At 41.4% G+C, this 23,424-nt stretch overlaps 1 protein-coding gene across 7 annotated transcripts in view; it reads right to left on the reverse strand.

The window, feature by feature from the left end:
- FAM169A (family with sequence similarity 169 member A) overlaps positions 1 to 23,424 on the reverse strand; it is an 82,569-nt gene that overhangs the window by 4,715 nt on the left and 54,430 nt on the right. For 6 of the 7 annotated variants that reach the window (XM_088653298.1, XM_088653299.1, XM_088653302.1 and 3 more), the window contains 9 exons: positions 13,450 to 13,587; positions 12,690 to 12,789; positions 10,515 to 10,600; positions 9,557 to 9,728; positions 7,705 to 7,884; positions 5,328 to 5,456; positions 5,075 to 5,184; positions 3,486 to 3,540; positions 1,875 to 1,998 (listed from right to left, as the gene is read on the reverse strand). In XM_088653298.1, coding sequence (XP_088509424.1) covers positions 1,875 to 1,998; positions 3,486 to 3,540; positions 5,075 to 5,184; positions 5,328 to 5,456; positions 7,705 to 7,884; positions 9,557 to 9,728; positions 10,515 to 10,600; positions 12,690 to 12,789; positions 13,450 to 13,584 — 1,091 coding nt within the window. In that variant the 5' untranslated portion in view covers positions 13,585 to 13,587. Of the gene's footprint in view, positions 1 to 1,874; positions 1,999 to 3,485; positions 3,541 to 5,074; positions 5,185 to 5,327; positions 5,457 to 7,704; positions 7,885 to 9,556; positions 9,729 to 10,514; positions 10,601 to 12,689; positions 12,790 to 13,449; positions 13,588 to 20,703; positions 20,871 to 23,424 lie in introns of those variants that run through there. The other variant, XM_088653300.1, reaches the window with a different exon arrangement.

Genomic DNA, 23,424 nt, shown 5'->3' on the forward strand with positions numbered 1-23,424 from the left:
CATACAGACAAACCCAACCAGTAACTTCATCCAGTATTCCGTTTCGAATGACACTTAATAAAAATCAATTTATTGCATTTGTTCATATAAGCAGAAATTATTTATGCCAGCTCCAGACTGCGATGGATGAAGGAGCCTGATCCCGTGGCCTCTTCAGAGAATGAAAGGGGAATGGATCCAGCAGATCCAAGGCTGCCTCTCTCCTATGCTGCCCCCGAAACACCTGCTTTGGGGGCATAGCACTAATGGTGGCAGGCCAAGCCTGTGGAGCTTTCTGCAGGTGAAATAACGGCTTCCACAGTGGAGATTTCCCACCTTGCTAAATGAGCTCTTTTGTACTGCTCTTCTCCACTGGAAAACACCTCAACACAATCCTAACTCCCTCCAGCAAGCAGACCTTGCTCAATGAGGCTACAACCTTATACACACTACCGTATATTTCGCTCCATAAGACGCACCTGACCATAAGACGCACTTACAGGTGAAACTCGAAAAATTAGAATATCGTCGAGAAGTTCATTTATTTCAGTAATTCAACTTAAAAGGTGAAACCAATATAGGAGATAAACTCATGATATGCAAAGCGAGATACGTCAAGCCTTTATTTGTTGCAATTGTGATGATTATGGTGTACCGCTGAAGAAAACCCACTGGCCGCCCCAATTTGTTTACATAAGAACTCACAGATCCATCTGATGCAGGAAAAGGCATTTTATTAGTGAACAAAAGAGAGAATGGCAAATATACATACAAATGTTCAGTTCCCCCACCCGCCCAAAAGGCGGCAACCACCGGGGAAAACATATTTTGTATCTATACACGAAGACGTCATACACAATCAGGAAAATCCCTCTCCCTTCCGACACCCTATTCATCCGCTATAATCCCCTCACCGCACCCGGATAACGATATCTGCTCCATTGTCTTGTACTGTGTCAAAACTGTATACGGTAAATGTCCAGAAACTCATTTGTTTGAGGTTCTTCTCCATCGTCTGTGGGGGGGGGGAGAACCCTGTTGTCAACAGTTCTCAACCTTATAATAAAAAACTGATCAGGCTTAAGTAGCCGCTTTGCTTTTCATTAGAACTCTGGCCTGCTCTCTGTTAATGGATGGACCTTAGGGAAAGGGGTGGGGAGAGAAGGGTGTAGGGGTTCCCTGGCTGTATAAGAGACATAAGAGACAAAGGCCATGGGTTCTGGAAGAATTGAGTTTAAGCGGCTCTCCATCCGCTGGCTTTACAGTGAGCCGGGAGGAGGGACCCCTTCTCCCAGCTCGCTGTAAAGCCAGCGGACCGAGGGCCGCTTAAATGCTGCGCACGGCTCTCACTTCGCTCCGTAAGACGCACAGACATTTCCCCTTGCTTTTTAAGAGGGAAAATGTGTGTCTTATGGAGCAAAAAATACAGTAAATTGGGTAAAGGCTCCATTCCTATTGAACTCAACCAGACTTAATTTCAAGCAGTCATGTATAGGATCACATTATCAGAATCCTAGATGGGCGAAAAATCAAGGTTAAAAACTTTATTTAGCATGCAGAGTTTCTTAATTCTGATAGGTTAATAGGGAATAAAAAAATAAACAATAAACATTAACAAGCCTTTCCTTGCAACAAAAAAACTGTTAAAAACTGTTTTTAATTCTGTATTTGAAATTGTTGAAACTCTCCTGGGGATCTCATGGTGAAGGGCAAATAATCAACTGAATAAATAAATAAATAGTATGAATAATAATAACAACAACACAAGAATCAATCACATACCAAGATTTCAATACATCTACAACTATCCAAGTATATATGCTATTCCTTTGTACAATTCAGTACAACAGAGAACCTACATTTCTTATACAACATACACACACACATAAGTATACCTGCTTTCTGGTATATAAAAAACTTCATCTTCAATACTTTCAGGATCTTGGAACCTTTTCCCCAATTTTGGGCGTCTGAGATTATTGCCTCGTGATCGTGCAAAAAGCTGAGCAGCATTAAGTTCTGAGAAGAAGAAAAACCCCACATGCTCAGATCTGAATTCTGGTAAATAATGTCACAAAGCTTGAACATGCCTAGAAACTCAGCCTGCTCTAACCTTGTGCTGCTGGCGCTAGAAATCAAGTATTTTACAGTTTTGTGTAGCCATCTAAAAAAATCAAGTGCTGGTTCCTAGGAATTTGAAGCCTATTTTCTTATGCTTTTTACTACTTTTTGGTACAGGCAGTGGCTCCTCCTTCAGCGACATCCACAGGACCAAAGATTTTACATATGCCTTTGCAGCTTCAGAGGGGAGCACTATAAAAAACTGCCCACTCTCCAAAGCAAATGCAATGGACAGGTAACACTATCATCTGAGCAATCTTCAAATTAAGAATACCTTTACTCTGAGGAGAAGGGCAGACTTGCTGATGATCAATTAAGCAAGGGCACTTGATCAGCAGCACCTATCTGCTGCTTAACCCCTTAATTCCTATGGAAGCAGTAAAGGTGTACTTATAGTTTCTCCATTTTGGCTTTATTTCTGTTAAATAAATCATGAGACGGTGTAATATGTTATGTGCTGTTGTTCACCTGAGGTTGTATTTACCCAATTTGTAGCCCTGCTAAGGAAGAGAAGATTGTTGTTATGTCTTCGTATGTAAAACCACAGAATTCAAAGAGGGCGAACTTTCTTTTTCCCGTGAGTGTGCAAGTTCCACACTGCACTCCTATGCATGTACCATGCACTCAGAAGCAAACTCCATTGAGTTCTATGGGAGTTATTACTAGGTCATTTTATCCTTGAAATAAACCTGCACTTTTACGTACTGTTTTGACAGCTGTGAGTTCAAGGGGCAGCAAGTGGAATCAAGTAAATGAGCCTAAAGCGGAGGGCTGATTGGAGCCTATTTGGCAAATCCTCTACATGGCTAAACTCATTCATTTAGTGAGGGTCAGAGACAATTGGGAGTGTATTAAGAAACTAAGGATTTGTGTTATAATTGGAACAGTTTTGTAACAACTTTTTGGAACCTGAAAAACAATCAAGATTTGCACTCATAACAGATATTCCAGATTATGTAGAGATGTTTTGGAATTAGTTTATATTTTTTTATTTTCTGGATCATAAACTACTCTATTTCTTATTGAGCAATTTAAGTATTCTGAATCTTGGTTCTTATTTGGATTGTACTCAACTCATTTGCATTTTGTGCTTTATTCGATTAAAAAAACCCACCACCTAGGAATACACAAGTTACTAAGCGCTCTACTGTACTTAATTTCTCTCCCCCACCACCCAGGGCTCCATTAAAGTAAGTTAAAATGTACCAATTTTTTCCATGCATGGTTTTTGACATCTTAAAAAAGAAATCTCTCTTTGGTATTGCACCACTGCAATGCAGAGGCATTCGTTAAAAGTGAAGAACACAAAGCTTAGGTGGTGATGAAGCATATTATGGACTGCAAGAAAGTTCTAACAGAAATCATGCAAGCTAGACTTCTTTTACCTTCGGATGTGCCTTCAAATACTTCTAAGCCATCTTTGTTTTTATGAGCATCAGCCTGGAAGAGAGAAACAACAAACTGAAAAATAAATAAATGACACACTACTGAAGATCCTTGGACTTACGATATTATTGGCACATTTTCTTGCATTCGTATTATTATTCAATTATACACACCATCTGGATTTTGACAAAAGTTAATTAAATTCCCTTCATTGTCTGTGTGAAATACTGAGGATACACAAGAGTATTATCTTACCCTTTTACCACCCTGAAAAGCACAAGCTGTGCCAGCTGTTTCCTTCCTTTTCACAGGCAAGCTTATGAAAGGGAGTCAAAGTTTCCCCTCCATCACCTGCCTAAGGCAAAGCCTTCACCCAATTCACCTTTGCCCAGGTGGCTGCTCCATGGCAACAGCCAAAAGTCCCTGAAGAATCTGTGTGTGCCAGGACTGCTTGAACTCTGGGTTCGGCCGGAGATGCATTTTGGCAAACTTCATGGCACCCACAGGCCCCCTTTTTCTCAGTCTCTATCCTAATCTCATTTCTGTTCATAATAATAATAATAATAATTATAATTTATTATTTATACCCCGCCCATCTGGCCGGGTTCCCCCAGCCACTCTGGGCGGCTTCCAAAAAAACAGAAATTCTAAAATACAGAAATCCATCAAACATTAAAAGCTTCCCTAAACAGGGCTGCCTTGAGATGCCTTCTAAAGGTCTGGTAATTGTTCTCTTTGACCTCTAGTGGGAGGGCATTCCACAGGGTGGGTGCCACTACCGAGAAGGCCCTTGTTCTACCGAGAAGGCCCTTGTTCTACTTCCACATCCCTCGCCCCATATTTCTTTTCCTGATCCTTTAGAAACTGCTGCTCCCTCACCCCCCTAGTCCCTATACCTTATAATTAAGATGAAGTATGTGTAATTTATATAATCCCATTCTTTCCCATCCCTCCATTTTTTCCCTTTCTCTAGGTCTATTTTAGACCATAAACCCTTGTTCTTTGTGAAGTTATGCTTGTCTAGCAGCACCTTTAGGTAGTTTTGACTAAGAATGTGCCTCTGGATAGGTTAGACTGGACCTTATGGCAACAGCCCTCTGCAGACTCTTGGGCTGGGGAATTGTTTAGGGGAAGTTGTTGCTATTATTGATGTTTACCTTTTTGTATCTTTGTTTTAGATCTTATTATGATGTATATGGAACATTTAATTTGGTTGTGTACTTTCTGATGTTTTAGTTTATGACTACTCTTGTTATGTTTGAAATTATGTATCTCTTCCATGTTGTAAGCTGCCTTGAGCATAGTTTGAACTATGCAAAGGCGATATACAAATCAAGTTACGTATGTATGTATGTACAGTACCTTAGAGCTGAACGCCTTGGCACTTGTACGTTTTGACTCCCGGATGCCGCAAACCCGGAAGTGTGTGTTCCGGTTTGCAAATGTTCTTTGGAAGTCGAACGACCAGCCCGGCTTTTTAGTGCTTCCTGGTGTTTCTTCCCACTTCAATAAAACTGCTCAGAAGTTGAAAATAAATTGGACACAAAAAGTTCCAAACAAAAACAGAGAAAACACTTTGTGCACCTACACTTAACTGTGTTTCCCTGGGCTCAGATGCCTGCTCACTTGTGGTGTTCACGGCAGTCTGCAGAAAACTTTCATCAGCCTGGGATCCGATGTTTTCTTTCTGTGAGCCTTCTGTTCTTGGAAAAATTCAGAAAAAGAATATGCAAACGGCAATTTAAAACAGCCTCTCTCCAAGGTCCACATCAGCAACCGTGTATTTTTCAGCACCTCATCCCCTCTGCTCCCCCAGCCATGCTTACACCATGCCATCATACCTATGCATTTGAAACTTTCTTTCTCCAAAATGCTAGCTACAGTTTTCCGCTGGTGAAGGGTGCCAGTGCCTTCAATTTCCCACAGAAGGTAATGATCCCCTGGATACTGTTCAAAGTATTTCTGGCAAGCTGGGAAAAATATTAACAAAATGGGTTCAGTATTTGCATAATTCTTTACAAAATACTTTTCCTCCTCAACATGATGACAAACTTGTTTAAAAAAAACTTCTCCAAGGAAGTGTTACAGAGAGTCAGCTCAGTCACAGACAGGATAATTGCCCTATATAAAAATATTTTGAATTTTTAAAACTTCTTCTTTCTTTCTTTTTTACTATTTGCAACACCACACCAGCTGTCTCGTGAAAATAAGCACAATTAGTTTTTTCCAATAAGCATTTAGCAGCCTATATCTGTAAATCTGTTTTTTGCCTTCGTGAACAGCTAAGAAGGCACCTTTTAACTAATGAATGTTTTGGAAAGTGGTTTGTTCATTATGCATTTGGATACCTCTTAACATATCGTAACTAAACTTTGCATGATAGGACCTGGTCTCAAGGAGTTGGGTTTCTCACTAGGATTGGATAAAACTGGATGCTATGCAGAATCAAGATGGTGGCCTGAACCTTTCAAAACTATATTGGTTTTAATCCAATTTTACATGATCGTTCCTGGGATCAAGGAGCAGGTTTTCATCTATGTTTGGATACAATTGGATGTCGTTTTGAAACAGGGTGGCAGGTGGAACCTTTCAAAACTACTGATTTTAACCACCAATTTCAAAATTGCAGATTTTTGTTTGCCTTTTAGAATTCCCAAGTAACACAGGGTACAAGGCTGCTAGTACTATATACCGTATTGGCCTGAATATAAGCCTCACTTTCCCCCAAAATTCCGACCGTGAAAAGTTAAAAGTGTGGCTTATATTCGTGACCTTATGGTGCACGGCAAAGCGGTGTCTGCCCCATGCGTAGTCTCCCGACCTCTCCCCGCAAGGCTGGGAAGGGAGAGAGCGAGGAAGGGGAAAGGCCACCAGCAATGAAGCGTGGCCACACACACACACACACACCAGTATGCAGCCAGGAGCAGCAAGGAAGGGAGCAGCTTTATATTAGGGTATTTTTTTTCTCTTCTCCCCACCTCCAATTTTAAAGGTGTGGCTTATGTTTGGGTGTGGCTTATATTCAGGCCAATACGGTAACTGAAAGCAATGCTAAAGTAACAGGAGCTTTAGCATCTATGGAATGCCACCAGTTTAACTTTTGGGACCCTGACCCAAGGGAGCAGTAAGCATATCTGCAATTCTTTCTCTTCTATTGCCACACCCAAGGGATTTCAGACCCTAAACTTTCAGAACAGCTCTTTCGTGGCAGACTGCATGTCTTATCTTAATTGCCTAGTCAGGTCTTTGGAGTATGCAAAAGGATACAGCCAAGTCTAATTCAAGTAAAACCAACAGGAATGCAAAAGAGCCGATCCGGTAACTCAGATATGAAACATTTATGTAAAAAACCTATCTTCTTAACAATTCCCCAAGTTGTGTGCAATACCGTTTTGAGGCATTTGCCCGATTCTGATGTACTTGTTTGAAAGTTATGAACAGAGAAATTATATGAGGACCACAAACCAATATTCCCATTCAGTATTTCCACAGGTCAAGTAAAACAAAAACATACGAATCTCCCAAACTAGCCGCTGGGACTCAAAAAGGTAGAACCCACAGTGATGAGTGCAGAAGGAAATGGGGTGTATAATGACTGTAGCTGCTTCAAGGGAGGGAGGGAACATTCAGGACAAGGATGGAGAACTCGTGTCCTTCCTGTTGTTGCTGCACTGGCCATGCTGGCTTGGGCTGATGGAAGCTGGGAAGTCAACATCACCTGGAGGGCCACAGGCTTCCCAATCATGATACAGAATATATTTCATTTGTCTAAGAGAACTGCTATATCTGGGGCTTTTCTCTCTTCTTCCTTGCCTGTGTACTTCCTGCTTTCTTCCCACCATAGGCACCAACTCTAAGGGGCCCAGGTCCCTTGGGCAAAACACACAGTTCCAAACTTTGCCAATTGGGATGCCTCTGATGATATAGTCAGCCAATTTGTCATGACTGTTCCCACGATGGGAGGCGCAGGTTTTGCCCTATGTTCAGAAACCTTCTGAATCAAGATGCTGGTCAGAACCATTTCAAACAGTGCTGATTTGGACGCCTCTGAAGATACTGCCGCCCAATTCAGCACTGTGGTTCCTGAGATAAAGGAGGTTTCTGTCTGTTTGGATATAATTGGATGGCCTTTTATGCAGAACCCTAGAAACTATAAAAAAAAAATACATTATCCGTATCAGTATGGTTTGATGCAATGAGACGAACGGAAGGGCTTACCAACACGCATAAAAGACGTGAGTGGGAACCGCAGGCCAAGAGCATCTTCTGTGAAAGAATCCACAAAATCTTCCAGGATCAGGAGCCCAAAATCTTTCCCTCGATGTTTCTTCCTCACAAACATTGTGTCAAGGACCGGAAGCTGGTAGCTCTGGGTCAGAAAGGCATTGCATATGCTTCCTGAAATCATAACAGCAGCTCTGATTAGCATTCATTCCGTTGCTGTGTCCAAGGTGTTCTTCAAAGACAACTAAGCAACCCTTTCTCTCTGCCCTGCATGCATTTCTGTAACATCCCCAAAATCATTATCTGGACAGCTTATGAACTTAGCAACTTACTGTATATTTTTGGTTATGCACCTCAAAAATGTTCTTTTTTAAATTTATTTTTGCACCTTCTTCTCTAAACCCCACCCCACCCCCCAAAAAAGAAAAGCTTCACTGTTGCCCAGGCATATAACTTCTGCTTTGATCAGCTCATTACTTTTCTTTGCTCTCTGGGTTCAAGTTGTATCTAAAACATTGCTGCTAGTAAAAGGTAAAGGTAAAGGACCCCTGGATGGTTAAGTCCAGTCAAAGCTGACTACGGGGTTGCGGTGCTCATCTCTGCTTTCAGGCCGAGGGAGCCAGTGTTTGTCCACAGATAGCTTTCTGGGTCATGTGGCCGGCATGACTAAACCACTTCTGGCGCAATGGGACACCATGACAAAAACCAGAGTGCACGGAAATGCCATTTACTTTCCTGCCACAGCGGTACCTATTTATCTACTTGCACTGGCGTGCTTTCGAACTGCTAGGGAGGCAGGAGCTGGGACAGAGCAACAGGAGCTCACCCCGTTGTGCGGATTCAAACTGCCAACCTTCTGACCGGCAAGCCCAAGAGGCTCAGTGGTTTAGACCACAGCGCCAACCACATCCCTGCTATTGCTGTTAGTCCTACATTAACATTGGCAAGTATCGACTTTTTACCTTTCTGTTCTTACCACACTACTCTTTCTTCTGGGAGTGCCAGGCTAACATAACAAACCTGGGATGCAATTAGGGGTGGCAAGGTAACTTACTGCAGAACCTTATCCTCGCTACTTCTAGTCTCAGGTGATGGCAAGGGGTCATCCTTGGGTCTGCCAACTTATCTGGATGATTTTATAGCAATCACTTTCCTACCCACAAAGAGGAACAATTTAAAAACAACAACAGGCTACAAATCCCTGAAACCAACGGTAAACTCCAAATATACTTTGAAATAGTGTCTTCCGTTCACGAAGGTCAAAGTATCAACAGGAATAAACACACAAAAAGACTGCCATCTGCTTACTGCCTTCCCCTAAGATGCAGTTAGCTACAACAGGCTAGAAACCCATCTGCCCAAGTATCAAGTTTCCAACAGACATCAAGGCTATATAACATATCACACTTGGCAACCAAAGTCCCTGGAAATTAATCCATTCGGCCCCCCAAAATACAGCAAGTGCAATTAGTTTTGCAGGCATCCACTGTAGGTTTATTTGTGGAATTAAGATTGGCAAGATGTTAAAGTAAGTATTTTTTTATATACTGTTATGCTTTTAAAATGAACTTTATTGTCCTTTCAGTGTCTGGCAAACACCTCATTATTTTCCCAAGCTTCAAAGATGCCATTTTAATTCTGCTTTCTATTTTATGCTGGTTTTATAATGTTATGCCTTTCAGTTTGTGCATCGCCTCCATTGCCACTGCCACTTATCACCCTTGAACGCAAAAATGCAAGAGAACTACAGGCATGGTTCTCAAACAATGTAAAAATATGGACTTTGTTTCTCTCTGCCTTGCATTAAACAGCATTTTGTGATTTTATTTTAAAAGGGAAGTCTTACCTGGAAGCTTAACAGAATAAAAACCAATTGCCTCTCCATTCTTCCATAGTATTTTTGCATAATCATCGCTACCGTGACAGAGGAATGGAAATTCATTTCCCTCCATTTCTTGCTGGCGATAAATCATTTTATTTAGCACATAAAGGACCACTCTCTCTCCAATGGAGTTCACCTATAGTAAACAAATAGAAAGAATATGACTATGATTGAAGAAGAAGAAAATATTGTTCCAAAAAGGCCATGTGGCTAAATTTTGCTGAAACCCACATCCCTACTTTCAAGGTAGCAAAGTGGGGTAGATTAATTTTTTTTTCTAAAAATATGTTTTGGTTTTGTGGTTATGACACACTATGTTATTCTGTTTGTTCTTATCTTCATTTGAAAACTACCTCAAGTGAACTGTAAAACTTTAGATAATATAAACATAATACATACACCATAAAACCAGGAATTAGATGAACACATGACGACAGGGCAAACCCACATTAGAGTGTTAATTTATTTGTCAGTTGTTAAATTTGTATCCTACCTTTCCCGCAAAACAGTGCTCACTATGAAATGAATTTTGAAATGGTTCAGCTATTGTCACTTTTTTCATGAGACTATGGGACCTGGAGGTCTGGGGAGAGGGCTGCTGATTATGTGAGGCAGCCTGACCACAGAATTTGCTGAGAAAAAAAGCTGTATCAGCTGGGTCATCTTAAATCCGTAGTGTATACATGCTTTTTAAAAAAAGAGTCAGCTTCCTGCAACACATACAAGATGCTTGCACCGCAACCCGAAAACAATCAGAATTATAGAAAGCGCTACCTACAGATCTGTGTGCATGGACACACACCAATGCTGTTCCAAGCAAATATGAATTAAGACACTCTGAATACATTATGCAGTATCTCTGTTTGGATTAGATGGCTCCTCAGATTACACACACACTTAACAGAACAAAAGCTTTACTTACCTGCAGAAGTCCTTCTCTGGAAGGGACAGATGTTCTCATAATATCATCAATAGACCACCACTGATCAGCAAGGAACAAGGCAACAGCTTGAATGAGAAAAGAGAAATATGAAGCTTGGGCGATGGTGCCGGTTTCCAATGGCCTTAATTATGTTGAGTAAGTGTAAAGTTGCATAAAAGTAGGTAACAATGTTACTACAGGTTGTTGTTTTTTTAAAAAAAATCTACACCAGTTGATTGTAATTTATCTCTAAGAAGTTCCCAAAAATTAAAACTGTCATCAAAGAACAGTTAAAAACAGGTACTGTATTTTAAAATATTAAAATCTGGTTAAAATAAACAGTAGCTTAAAAAAACAACCAGAAATATAAAACACATGTAATTTTTGTATGTCTGTCTGGAGAGACTTGCTCAACCAAAACATTCTAAGCAGGTGCTAGGATGAATATAGTGAAGGTGTCAGTATTTCCACTGCCACTATTGCAGAGGCTCACGTGATCGGATGATTTCATTTCTTATCACTGTGTGTGTGAGCGGAAGTCAAGCCGACAAACTACTCTCTTTGCTCTCTGTCCAGCTAGAAATCTAGAGAGGATATGTGAGAAGCAGCTCACACAAAATGCTATGTTTCTTTTGCTATAAATAATAAAATACTTGATACCACAATTCCTACACAAATTTGCTTTCGCTGACTCTGCTAATATGCTTTATATCATGCACATGTTTGTTTGGATGTGTGCCCAAGGACTCCGGCAAGCGGCAACTGCCTGATGTCAACTTTGGGAGTTCCAAAGTGTATCTGGGGGACACACACAAAAAGATAAATTTCTTGTGTGGAACAAGTATTCTGTCTCATCTGTAATCGTCCTGCGAACCAAAGATGCCAAGGTTGCAAATATGGAGTAGGGCAATCCTCCAAACAGACTAGTCCCAAACTGCTACTTTAATAGAGAACGTATTTCTAACTTGGGAGGAGTTTTGAGTCCACTGCGGCATCAGCTCTGACAGGCTTATGCCAGCCAGAGCAGAAGTGGGGATTGAGTCTTCCTTTTGGCAACGCCAGATCCTGGCTGCTGTAGCTGAGGGACTGAGGGACTGGACCCCTTGGGGGATTGGAATCTGAAGATGCCGAAGCTCTACCGGCACCCTGTTGTTTTGAGAGTCTTCTTGCTTTCCACCTGCTGGTACATCTGCTGAGGTGCAGCTCCCTGCCTTCAAGCAGCAGTCCTCTCTGCAGGTGGAGAGGTACCTATGTACCTAATCCTAATCCTTGACCTCCTCCACAAACCCTCATCATTAGGAGCATTGGGATTGTGCTCTAAGGGTTATTTTTATTCACAGTGAACACTTGTTCAACGCATGTCTACAAGCATTACATTTCAGTCCTTGCCACTAGCCAAAAGGGTTCAGCAGGAGGGGCAAGTGTGGGGAGAGGAGAAGCTAGCTGGCCTTTACAGTAGCGTTGATGGACATAGGCCCTCCTTCAAGCTGCAACAACAAACCATGGCCGGTTATGAGGACGAGCCAGATTGCTACCTCTTCGCCTCGGTGTGCAAGGAAAAGAGATTCAAAGCTCCTTTTCTTGGCTTGCTCTTAAGGGCAGTTTCCTGTTTTGTCCGAAGTTGGGAAACTGTGGGTTGGGTGAAAAAGGGACACCATGGTTTGAAACAACCAGAAACAGAAGCTTTGAACCTCTTCTGTTCTTGGGTGGAGATGGAACGCACGACATCAAGGCTCATCCTTGTAACATCCAACCATAGTTTGTGGTTACATCTGAACTTCAGGCTCTTTGCTTCCATTCAGTAATGGCAATCTGCTCCTGTTTCAAAAAAAAAAAAAGGGGGGGGGTATGGCAGCACTACCGATATTCCATTCCACAGCCAGGGATGTTCTCTGGGATAACCTCCTTAGGTTGCATAATCTGTCAGTGTGCCCACAAGGCAACACAAGACAGACAGGTGGCAGGTCTTTCCTACAGACCAAACATTACGCAGCTGGAGCTGGAGAAAGCTGAATATTCGCCTAGCCAGCTGCTCCGCACCCTGGCTTCAGTACCAACTGAAATGCACAATTACAGAGAGATTCAAGAGCAAGAGCAAGAAATAAGTAAGCATAGTAAAAATAAAAAGACTCAGAGCAGAACACTACAACACTGAAACAAAAATTTAAGTGAAACCTGTGATCAAATCTTCTGGCGCAAACAAAGCAAGGACTTTGTGTCTTTCCTCTCCGCCATAAAGGGGGATGAAGCCTACTGTGGATAGAAGAATTGGGATCTGGGGAGTGGAGGCAGGAAGGAGAAGAAAAACATTATCATCTTTTCATGTTCTTCTGCTGTAAAATTGTTAGCACAGTCACACATTAAAATATGCTACAGAAGAGTTATTTGTTCTGCTGCAGTCGTCAATGGTTTCTTTAAAGAAAGAACCCAACCAGTATCAATTTACCAAGGACAAGCCAGGATCCAAGAATGAAAGATTTAGCTGTGGCATTAAATTACAAAGAGAAAAGCAAAACAAAAAGTTGGAAATTGTGAGTGATGGATTGGGAGGGGGGTCCATCTCCTTAATTCCCCTATGACACTGGTCTTTTAAAAAAACAAAAACAGACAAACAAACAACTGGGCCCTCAGCACCTCCAAAACAGCCTTTCCCAACCTTCAATCCCTAGGTGTTGTTGGACTATAAATCCCATCATCCCTAGATGTGGTCAGGGATGCTGGGAGTTGAGGTCCAACAACATCTGGGGACCAAAAGCTGGGAAAGGCTGATCCAGAACGCACAATGCCTGTGACACAGGCCATATATACCCCATCTGACAAATGCTGGGAGAGTAAAAGGCTCTGAGTATTGAAAGCCATTATAAATGTACAACTAAAGTCCACTGTTAACAGACATATAAAACACCAAGATGCCAAGCTAATTCTCAAGTCTTACTTTGACGTTACTGGCAAGAGACAGGAACTCTGGGTTATCTGGATCCCCACACCTGAGATCAGACATATAATCTTCTCCAGAACTTTCCAGGTCTTCATGAGTGTAGTTTTCCAGTAAGTCCACAGGGAAGGCCATCCCCTTGAAACAGAGGACACGTTTTATTGCTATTGCAGGCAGACAACTAAATCATAAGAATGCAAGTTTTATTTGATTTCAACTCCAAGGCTATAAAATTTAGGAGAGGATCTCAATTACATCCCAATCTAGTCCAGCAAATACAGTGGAACCTCAGTTTACGAACACCTCGGTTTATGAATTTTCAGTTTACGAACACCGCGAACCCATCTGGAACGGATTAATTCACTTTCCATTACTTTCAATGGGAAAGTTCGCTTCAGTTTATGAACACTTCAGTTTATGAACAGACTTCCGGAACCAATTGTGTTCATAAACCGAGGTACCACTGTACAAGCATGCCTACTCACATATATATGAACTGCAAAAATTTATTTGCGACATTATTTTTCCTTTCAGTATCTTGTGCCTCATGTTCCACCATGGACAAACATACTGGCTGCAATCAGGCTACGTGGGCTTTCAAAAAGCATTTTACGAAGTCCCTAACCAGCAGTGATTAGTATTTAACACTAATCACTGTATTTACTAGTAAACTCAACAGCGGGAAGAGTTGTTTACATTTTTATATCCAGAGCTCACGGCAATTAAAACTAATGAAATTAACACAAATATGATAAGAGGATGTGCACTGATTGCTTCCTTTTGTTTAACCAGCAACCAGCCAGCAAGAGTAAATATAGCCTCACAATGGAGAAAAATAAGAAGCAAAGTCTCCCAAGGATCTGCACTGGGACTGTTCTTACTCAGTTTCCTCATAATTAAGTCAGAGTAAGCGCCCAAATTTGTGGAGGACCCAAAATAATCCAGGATGGTGAAAATCCAAGCAAACTGCAAAGACCTTCAAATAAGGACCTCTCCAAACAGAGCAGACAGGCAACCACAAGGCAAATGAGATTCAAAGGATGCATACAGAGACAAGGCGGAACTGCTCAACACCTACTTTGCCTCTATCTTCACCCAAAAGGAAAGCAGTGCCTGAAGTTAGTGGTAAGAGAATAAATGATGCGGGGAGGGAGCTACAGCCCAAGACAGGAAGAGAGGTGGGTAAAGGAACACCTAGCTACTTTAAATAAATTCAAATCTCCAAGCCTTGATGAGAAGCACTGTGAGGTTCCTGATTAGCAGGGGGTTAGAATAGATCAGGCATCCCCAAACTTTGGCCCTCCAGATGTTTTGGCCTACAGCTCCCATGATCCCTAGCTAACAGGGCCAGTGGTTGGGGAAGATGGGAATTGTAGTCCAAAACATCTGGAGGGCCGAAGTTTGGGGATGCCTGGAATAGATGACCCTTCTAACTCTACAATTCTATGATTTTAAACTGGGGCAAAAAATAAAAACGCTATCCTCACACATGTACTGACGAGATTTGCTGTTCACTGTTACTATATCCAGTCAAGTGAGACAGCTCGGCAGTACAATTCTTTCGTCATTTCTCAAAACGGGCTGAATTTGTGCAGCTCCCAAAAATGAAATAGTTATAGGAATTCTAAGGTCTCAAATATAGAATAAATGTTGATAATTGAAGGTAAACACACATACCTAAGTATATAAACCACATGTCTAAAATACCGTAGTACAGGAGAGCAATCCAAAAGCCATCTTGGCTCTCTGAAAGGCTAAGTATTTCCTCTGCCTCCTTAATCCCCCTTGCCTGAGAACACGGAGGCAGAAGGAATCCCTCTCCTAGATCTATGAACCTCCTTTGTATTAACTGTCATCGTTTGCCCAGATGCTCTGCATTGAGGGATGTCTGACCTGCATTCTGGTTGTCTTATCAAATGCTGGTGTTTTGTGTAAACTGTCTGGAACTATGTAAAACTTGCTAAATCCTCAGGAATATCACCCCTTGGCCTGCCTGAGCCACAGTAACCTCGCCTTATGTGTGATGTAATTTCTGGCTCTTTGTAGAGGGGGTGTCCTTTTTTCTCCACACCAAAATGCAAACCCTTAAAAGGGATGTCCCTTCTTGGTTCTGGGTCTCTCTTGCCTCCTTGCTAGGAGGGGAGGGAACTCAGTTGCAACAGAAAAATAAAAGATCTGCCTTGCTTTCACTGCCTCCTGCCTCCATCTATTCATCTCTTACCCATCATGGATTTAGGGGGCTCTGTCCCTTGGGGAGTCGGGCAGCAAAAGCCAACCACCCCTATTTTTCTATATCAAAAGCAAGGAGGAATAAAACCTCAACAGAAGTCTGCAAACGATATGGCATAGACAACACTTGTAATATATCCTGTTTTCCTGGTACTGTAGCTCACTCCCACAAGTGGTACACTTAAGAAGGGAAATTTGTTATTATGGTTAACACAGTGCCTACACCTAGTACAGCTGCAATTTTGATATTTCATTAATAATGTAAGCTATCCAAAGAACATTTTTAGGCAGCATATATGCCCTTGCTTACAGTGCATAGTGTACGTATACCCTTATTATGGACAAATGGTTCACACAAAGCTTTGACAAGATACCAGAAGCTCCTTCTCCCAACTCCAACTGAAGGCAGCAAGTACAATGGCAGCTTTGCATTTAGGAAAGTGACACGACTGCCAAGTTCCATGCAGGCCCCTTTCCATAAAAAGACAATTAAGGTAGGATTAAGGAGGAAATAGTTTGCATTACGTAGCACCAGGAACTAGTGATGGTATGAAGCCTAGGAGGCAGATTAACAGTTTCATGACATTTTATTCGTAACACCCTGCCCTCCTTCTTCCAAAGAGAATAGAGCAGCTAAAGGTATGGTGCCCAAACAGTCTGGTTTGCTTGCAGTGTTAAGACCTACTCAGTTTTAGTAGTTGTTATGTACTAAGCTTGGATCCTAGAACAATAGGCAAGTAGGATCCTAGAATGCAACAACTGATTGGCCTGCAGGAAAAGACCAATCAGGCTCCAGGCGGGAAGCAGAATCAGCCAATCAGACATGACTCATTCTGTAAATAATGTATATAAAAGCCTGAGGGTGGGGTTAGGGTTGGGGCATTTCATTCACTGTTTTACAAGCTGCAATAAAGAGCATGAAGTCACTACATGACTCAATGTATATTTCAGTAGTGTAACTCGGTCATGTATTTTCAAAACTGTACTCTAAACCTAAACGCTCAAGGCTGAAGTTCACTAGAGTAGAACAGTGAAGCTGAAGAACTGGAAGCAAATAAAAATCACTCTGCACTGTATACAACCAAACTAAAGGACATCCAATAAAAAAAGTGGGAGAGGGCAAGAACCTGCACATTACAATGGAAGTTTCCATCAGGCTTACACAACAGTGAAATATGCAAACCAGCTGCCCCATCAAAATCCCTCTAGGTCATCATCATTCCTGACATTTTTAGAATAAAGCAGAACTGAAGCAGAAAATGAACAGCAGCAACTGCTTAACTGCTGCACTCCGGCTTCATTTTCAATTACGGAAACGTTCCAGGAGAAGAAAAATGTGCTTCATTTGTGTGTTTGTAATGAACCAGAAGTCTGCATTTGCATTTCAGGAACACAAGTCAATAGTTCTTCCTCAGCTTCTGCTTCTTTCACAGCACCAGAAAATCTAAATGAATTCCTGTCATATATTTCATTCCAATACCTAGTGTAAAAAAAATTGTTAAGTTCTCTTATTTCAATCTTTCACAATTCTCAGGTCAAACACACTGGCTTTGCTTCCAGGATTTGGTGAGACAAACAAGATTCACCAGACAACATACACACTTCAATAAATACTTTTCTAGGAAAGGTGCTTCATTGTCATGATCATCAATAATCTTAATAGGTACTGCTTTACTTTAAACAGGGCGTAGGGTTTTTCCAGTCCTGAACACTATCCATTACAAAAGTGAACTCACTGCAATAAACAAATTTCATCTGTGACTTTTATGCCTGTTTGTAAATATACCAAGGACTTCTGAAAGTAAAAATGTAAGCCTGGATTCAAAAGCTGACGTCTGGTCCATATTGATGCATATCTGTCACTGCTTAGCTTTCTTTTGAAGTTACATAATAAGCCTTTAAAATATGGAGAATATTAAAATTAGCGCTCTCTCACTCTCTCTGATAGGAGAGAAGAAATGCCATGGTGCAGATGCCTTCATCTTCCCCAGCTGCAATACAACGTGTCTTTTCAGTACTGGCCTCTACAGCCACAGCAGGCGCTGTAAGTCTCCTAATGATTTGACTTTACCCCCAATGGTGCACTCTTCCATTGTCTCTCGAGACAGATGGATGCCAACAATGATTCATGATAGATGATAGCTAGATAGCCGGATAGCCAGATGGATGATAGATAGATAGATAGATAGATAGATAGATAGATAGATAGATAGATAGATAGATATGATAGATACAGATATAGACAGACAGACAGACAGACAGACAGACAGACAGACAGACAGACAGAAGCAGATGTTCATGCTGGAAAGCATCTTGCATCATTTCTGACAACTGAGGACAGCACAGATTCCTCCTACAACACCCAGATGCCTGCTTCTCCTTCCTCTTGCTTTAAAACCTCTTTGCATTGCATGACAATAAAACTGTCAGATCAAATCCTCGTCATGCGCTCGGGGTTGTGCTCTGTTCATGAGACTACCCGATTGGTCAGTAAATATTCTGGCTGACTGAACAAACGCGATGTAGCCTTAAGCAACACAAATTGTTGTGGCCATTCATCCAAAACGGAAATTTGAAAAGGGAAGAGAGAATAATTCCAATAAATCCCAAACACAACCCATTATTTAATTAGGAGTACAGCGCTTTTGTATGAAACAAGCAGGCACTCTCCTTTTATCACACCGTTAAGAGGAGAGAGGGAAAGAGAGAGAGAGAGAGAGAGAGAGAGAGAGAGAGAGACGCCACCATGCGCGCTTACATAACAGCATTAAAAGGTTCTTTGTGCTAAGACCCAGAAGTCGTGCCTGCTTTCCAATGTAATAGCTACGGACCTTCCACACTCTCCGTGACCGTGCAAAGTGACTACGCTACAAGCAGCACGTCCTTCACTAACAGAATGTGCCATTGTTGTGGCTTCTTAGACTGAATTCAGTGCAGCGCAAAATAAGCAAGTATGGGCACCCTGAATCACTTCAGCATTTTCAATGTCAATACGGCTGATTACAGGCATATCCTCTAGTTATACAATGATGAGCTAAAAAGATTTACCTAGGAAAAAATAGGGCTGTGGCTGAACAAGAAGAGGAAAGGGCAGAATGTGACAACAAGCACAGAATTCAGCTTTGACGGACACAAGGCTAGCCCATAAGGCTGCAACGTTTGTATGAGGAATAATAACTGCTGAAGTCTGAGAGCAGAGAGGCGCTGAATAACATTTGTTCGGGTTGGGAGATTCAAGTATCCTTTCCTCTTCTGTGACAATTGTGCAAGACAGCACCAATTGCAGAACAGTTTGCAAAAGTAAGAAATTGTGCAAACACGATCCATAATTTGCTGAACAGGCTGCAGATTCCAGCTCATCTTAGCTTAAATTTTTAATTTTAAGTGCATTATATTAATTGCCACAAAATCTTTTTTAAAAACAACAACTGTGAATGCAGTTCAACAAGCGCATCTCACAGGCAGCCCATTAATGACCAAACTGCTGTCCCTGAAAATAAATGGGAGTTGCCGTACCTGGTCATTTATGTTACTCCCACTGCATTTCAGTATCACACGAGAAAATGAAAGAAATATAATAAACACAGCATGTTCAAAGACTGCTCAGCCTAGAAAAGTGGTTTTCCAGCTGTGTTTGGAGGAACTTTGGGGTACCTCACTGGCACAGTCAGTAACGGAAGACAGGCACTATTATGGTATCCGTCTTCCACTGCAGCATGTAGCTGTCAGGAAGTGTTGGGAATGTGTGCATTCTAAGCAACTAAGCCAATAACCTGTCCAGTATAGTTAACTCTCTTCAAAGCTCTGAATGGTCTCAGAACAGGGCAGGTTCTCAAGGTTCATAGGATGCAGCAACTTTGCTAAAGCTAAGCAGGGCAAGAGACAGCCTAGCAGCCCCTATGAATGCCGTCTTGAGTTCCATCATACCAGAAAACCAGGGTGTAATAAACATAGTAAATAAACACTTTGCCCTGGGATAGCTCCATCAGCAGAGCATGAGACTCTTAAGACTCTTAATCTCGGAGTCGTGGTTTGAGCAAAAGGGGGTTGGACTAGATGATGCTCAGGGTTCCCTTCCAACTCAACAGTTCTGGGATTCAATGATAAACATATATGGGTGTGGGATTTGTAGTACAGTATAACCGAAGGCTGCTGCAGTTCTAAACTTGACCACTCATTGCACTGAGAGAGCTAGAGAAAGGAGGGGGGAAATAGATGCCCTTAATAAAAAAAGACCCCTAGCTCTCGCAGGCAAGGCTATGATCATATCAGTTACAACTAAGCTTATGCAACCCTGCAGAAGTTTTGTGGTAGTCACACTGCTTCATTTGCAATCAGTACATATCCCCTACTCCCTGCTGAAAACTCATAGCTATTTATTTATTTTCTTACTTATTTAGCCAAATAATATTTATTTGTTTTCCATTTTTAAAAAAACAAATAACTGCCAAATTACATAAAATTTAATACAATTTTTCCAAAAAGTTGACTTCCCACTCCTAGTCATAGTTACGGTCCATAGTTTTCCCCACTGCTGTTTGATATTACATATTTATCTCTAATTCACATTTCATTCCTTATATTCAATTTCCCATTATTAATCTTTTCTTTTTTCTTTTATCTACATAACAATATAGAATACCACAAATGTTTGGGTTTATTTTTACCTCCCTTTTGCTGCATTATATCCTCCCGGAAAGCAGCGATGAGCTCGCATTGGGGAAGGATCGCAAAACAAGGTAAAGAAGAATCAACTGATGTACCAGGATTGTGTCATGACTCAAGAATAGGTCTCAGGAGGCACCTGAAACAAAACCTAAGTCTGGAGGGACCACTCCTACATTCCCAAAATTTTAAAGTTCTCATTCTCAGCCTAACTTTTAAGCCTTTACTCTCAACTTGCCAGAAGATATGTCCTTCTCTGGTTCCTACATTACTTACCGTACTACCACCAGCACATTATTTACTTAGTAATTCATAAATTTATAGCCCACTTTCCCATTGAAGCCCTTCACACCACCTCACCTGGCTCAGAAGATAAAGGAGGAAGGTCCTCAGTACACTGATATCACCTAATCACAAATCACCAGGCAACCTATTCCAGCACGTTTGTGTAGAAACTAAAAATCATGGGATGGGGCAGAGTAAGATCTTCCCTAGATCTTCATACAGCTGAATGCTACAGCAAGATTACTTTCCACCGTCTTGTTTGTCAGATTTAAAAATAGGTTGTCAACATCCACCAAGCAGCCCAGATTAATGCACCAACCATATTATTTGTAATCTCTTCCCAAGGAGCTTACGCTGCTCTGTATTAGAAAGTGAGACAAGTCATAGCTTTCGATCTGAATTCAAAGGGAAATTAATGAAGACCCGATTCCTACTCCTCCTCACCCTCAGTCTTCATCTGTTTCAACAGATTTTAAATTATGTCAAGGCGCAGCTATTTATGAAACCTGAGAAATAGCAGCTGCCATGTTTTCTGGCTCTCATGGAGGTTTGATGTTTTTAAGAAAAGTTTGTTGTTCTTCTGAAAAACAAAGTTCGGTAGAAAAAGCCTCTGACATGTAACGCTACAAATATACAGGTGAAACTCGGAATATTAGAATATCGTCGAAAAGTGCATTTAATTCAAGTAAACCAACTTTAAAGGTGAAACCAATATATGAGATAGATGCATGACATGCAAAGCAAGATATGTCAAGCCTTCATTTGTTGTAATTGCAATTATTTGTCGTTAGGCAGGTGAATTATAAATGGAATGTAATTAATGAAATGTAATAGCGATGTTTATTTTTGTTTATTTTTGTATTATTGTAACGATTTGTTTTATTACTGTGGAATTTCCAAAAGAAAGCATTTGTAAAAATTAAACGGAAAAAAGAAAAAGTTGCATTACTGAAATAAATGCACTTTTCAACGAATTTTCCGAGTTTCACCTGTATATCATGTTGAATTGCAAAAGGAAAAATAAAACGGTCAAAGGTCAAGCATTTATTCAGCAGCAACCAAGGGGAAATAGATCATGAACCAACTAAATGGCATATTTCAGAGCCAAACTAAATGAGACAGCAGGAGGTCTGACCAACCACAATTTGTTTTTTAAGCTAAGAGCAGCATGGTTGAGGAGCGGATCACAAAATGCTTGGGTCGCGACACTGGAGGAGAGGAGAAAAAAAGATTCTTTTTTTTTAAAAAAAAAAAGCTTTTGGATCAAAGATCTTTCTAAATATAGTTTTCTATTTAAGTTACATTATAGTCCAAAGGCTAAAGGTAAAGGTAAAGGGACCCCTGACCATTAGGTCCAGTGGTGGACGACTCTGGGGTTGCGGCGCTCATTTCGCTTTACTGGCCGAAGGAGCCAGCGTACAGCTTCCAGGTCATGTGGTCAGCATGACTAAACCGCTTCTGGAGAACCAGAGCAGCGCACGGAAACGCTGTTTACCTTCCCGCCGGAGCGGTACCTATTTATCTACTTGCACTTTGACGTGCTTTCGAACCGTTAGGTTGGCAGGAGCTGGGACCGAGCAACGGGAGCTCACCCCGTCACAGGGATTCGAACCGCCAACGTTTTGATCGGCAAGTCCTAGGCTCTGTGGTTTAACTCACAGCCCCACCCGCTGTGTTTTCTGATTAAGTTACATTATGGTCCAAAGGCAATTCATCCGGAAAGAAGGATATGTTTTAAGTTTTTCAGATGTGCTAAAACTCGGTCTAAGTTTTTTTTTAATTGTTTAACCATATCAGTTAACAAACATGGATACATATGCTATAAAGTTCTTGTTTTAGTTAAATAAATTGTTTAAATTGTTATTGAGGAAATGATTTTTCTCTTTCCAACGAAGTACAGCAGAAAAGTTGTCCAAATATAAACAGTTAACTCATTAAACCTCACAATAATTTCATAATTATCTGTCTATGCATTTCTAGTAGTTTAATCAAATCAGTAATTCTTGATACAACTGTAAAAACTACTCTGAAAATTTATTACTGTATTCCGAAAATGAAACCTTCATCTGGTTGTAAATATTAAGATTATAGCAGCAAGAAAGAATCTTTCTATTAAAAAAAATTTAATCAAGTTTTACTGACTAGTGATTTAAATCAATTTGATTTAAATCAAATCAAATCCACCCTGAGCAGAAGTGTCCCTCTCAACTTGTGGCATGCTGGCAGGTTCTTCGCCACAGGAAAGTCTCAAAACAGGCTGTAGAAAAGATAGGGAGGGGCAGGGCTGAGCTGGGTTCCAGGGATCTGTTGGGTCCCAATCTGGTCTCACTGCCGTTGTATGATGGCATTAGGCCTGATCCAGGCTTCAGCACTGTGCTAGCCTGGAAATGGCATAGTAATCGGACCCAAACACCCGCATCCTGCACAACCTTCCACCATGGTCAGCAAGTGCGGATATGACAGTAGCTCTACCACCCTGTGGGGCATAGCTGCCAAGTCTCCCACTGAAAAATGCAAGATCAGCAGCGGCGGAAGTCGCTTCTACGCATGTCTGGACATGCGTAGAAGCAACTTCCGGTGCCGCTCTGCCCGATTTTCGGTGCCCAGGCATGGGCAGAGCAGCACCGGAAGTCGCTTCTATGCATGTCCGGACATGCGTAGAAGCGACTTCCGGTGCCGCGCTAGCTACCCATGTCTGGGCACCGGAAATCGGGCGGCACCAGGACCCAAAATGGAGCCTCCCTGGCAGGTAGGAAATCAGGGGGATTTACAGGATTTTTTCCAATCCGGGCTGCC

The sequence above is a fragment of the Zootoca vivipara genome, chromosome 10, assembly GCF_965207765.1.
Source record: "Zootoca vivipara chromosome 10, rZooViv2.hap1.1, whole genome shotgun sequence".
In the NCBI taxonomy this organism is placed as follows: Eukaryota; Metazoa; Chordata; class Lepidosauria; order Squamata; family Lacertidae; genus Zootoca; species Zootoca vivipara.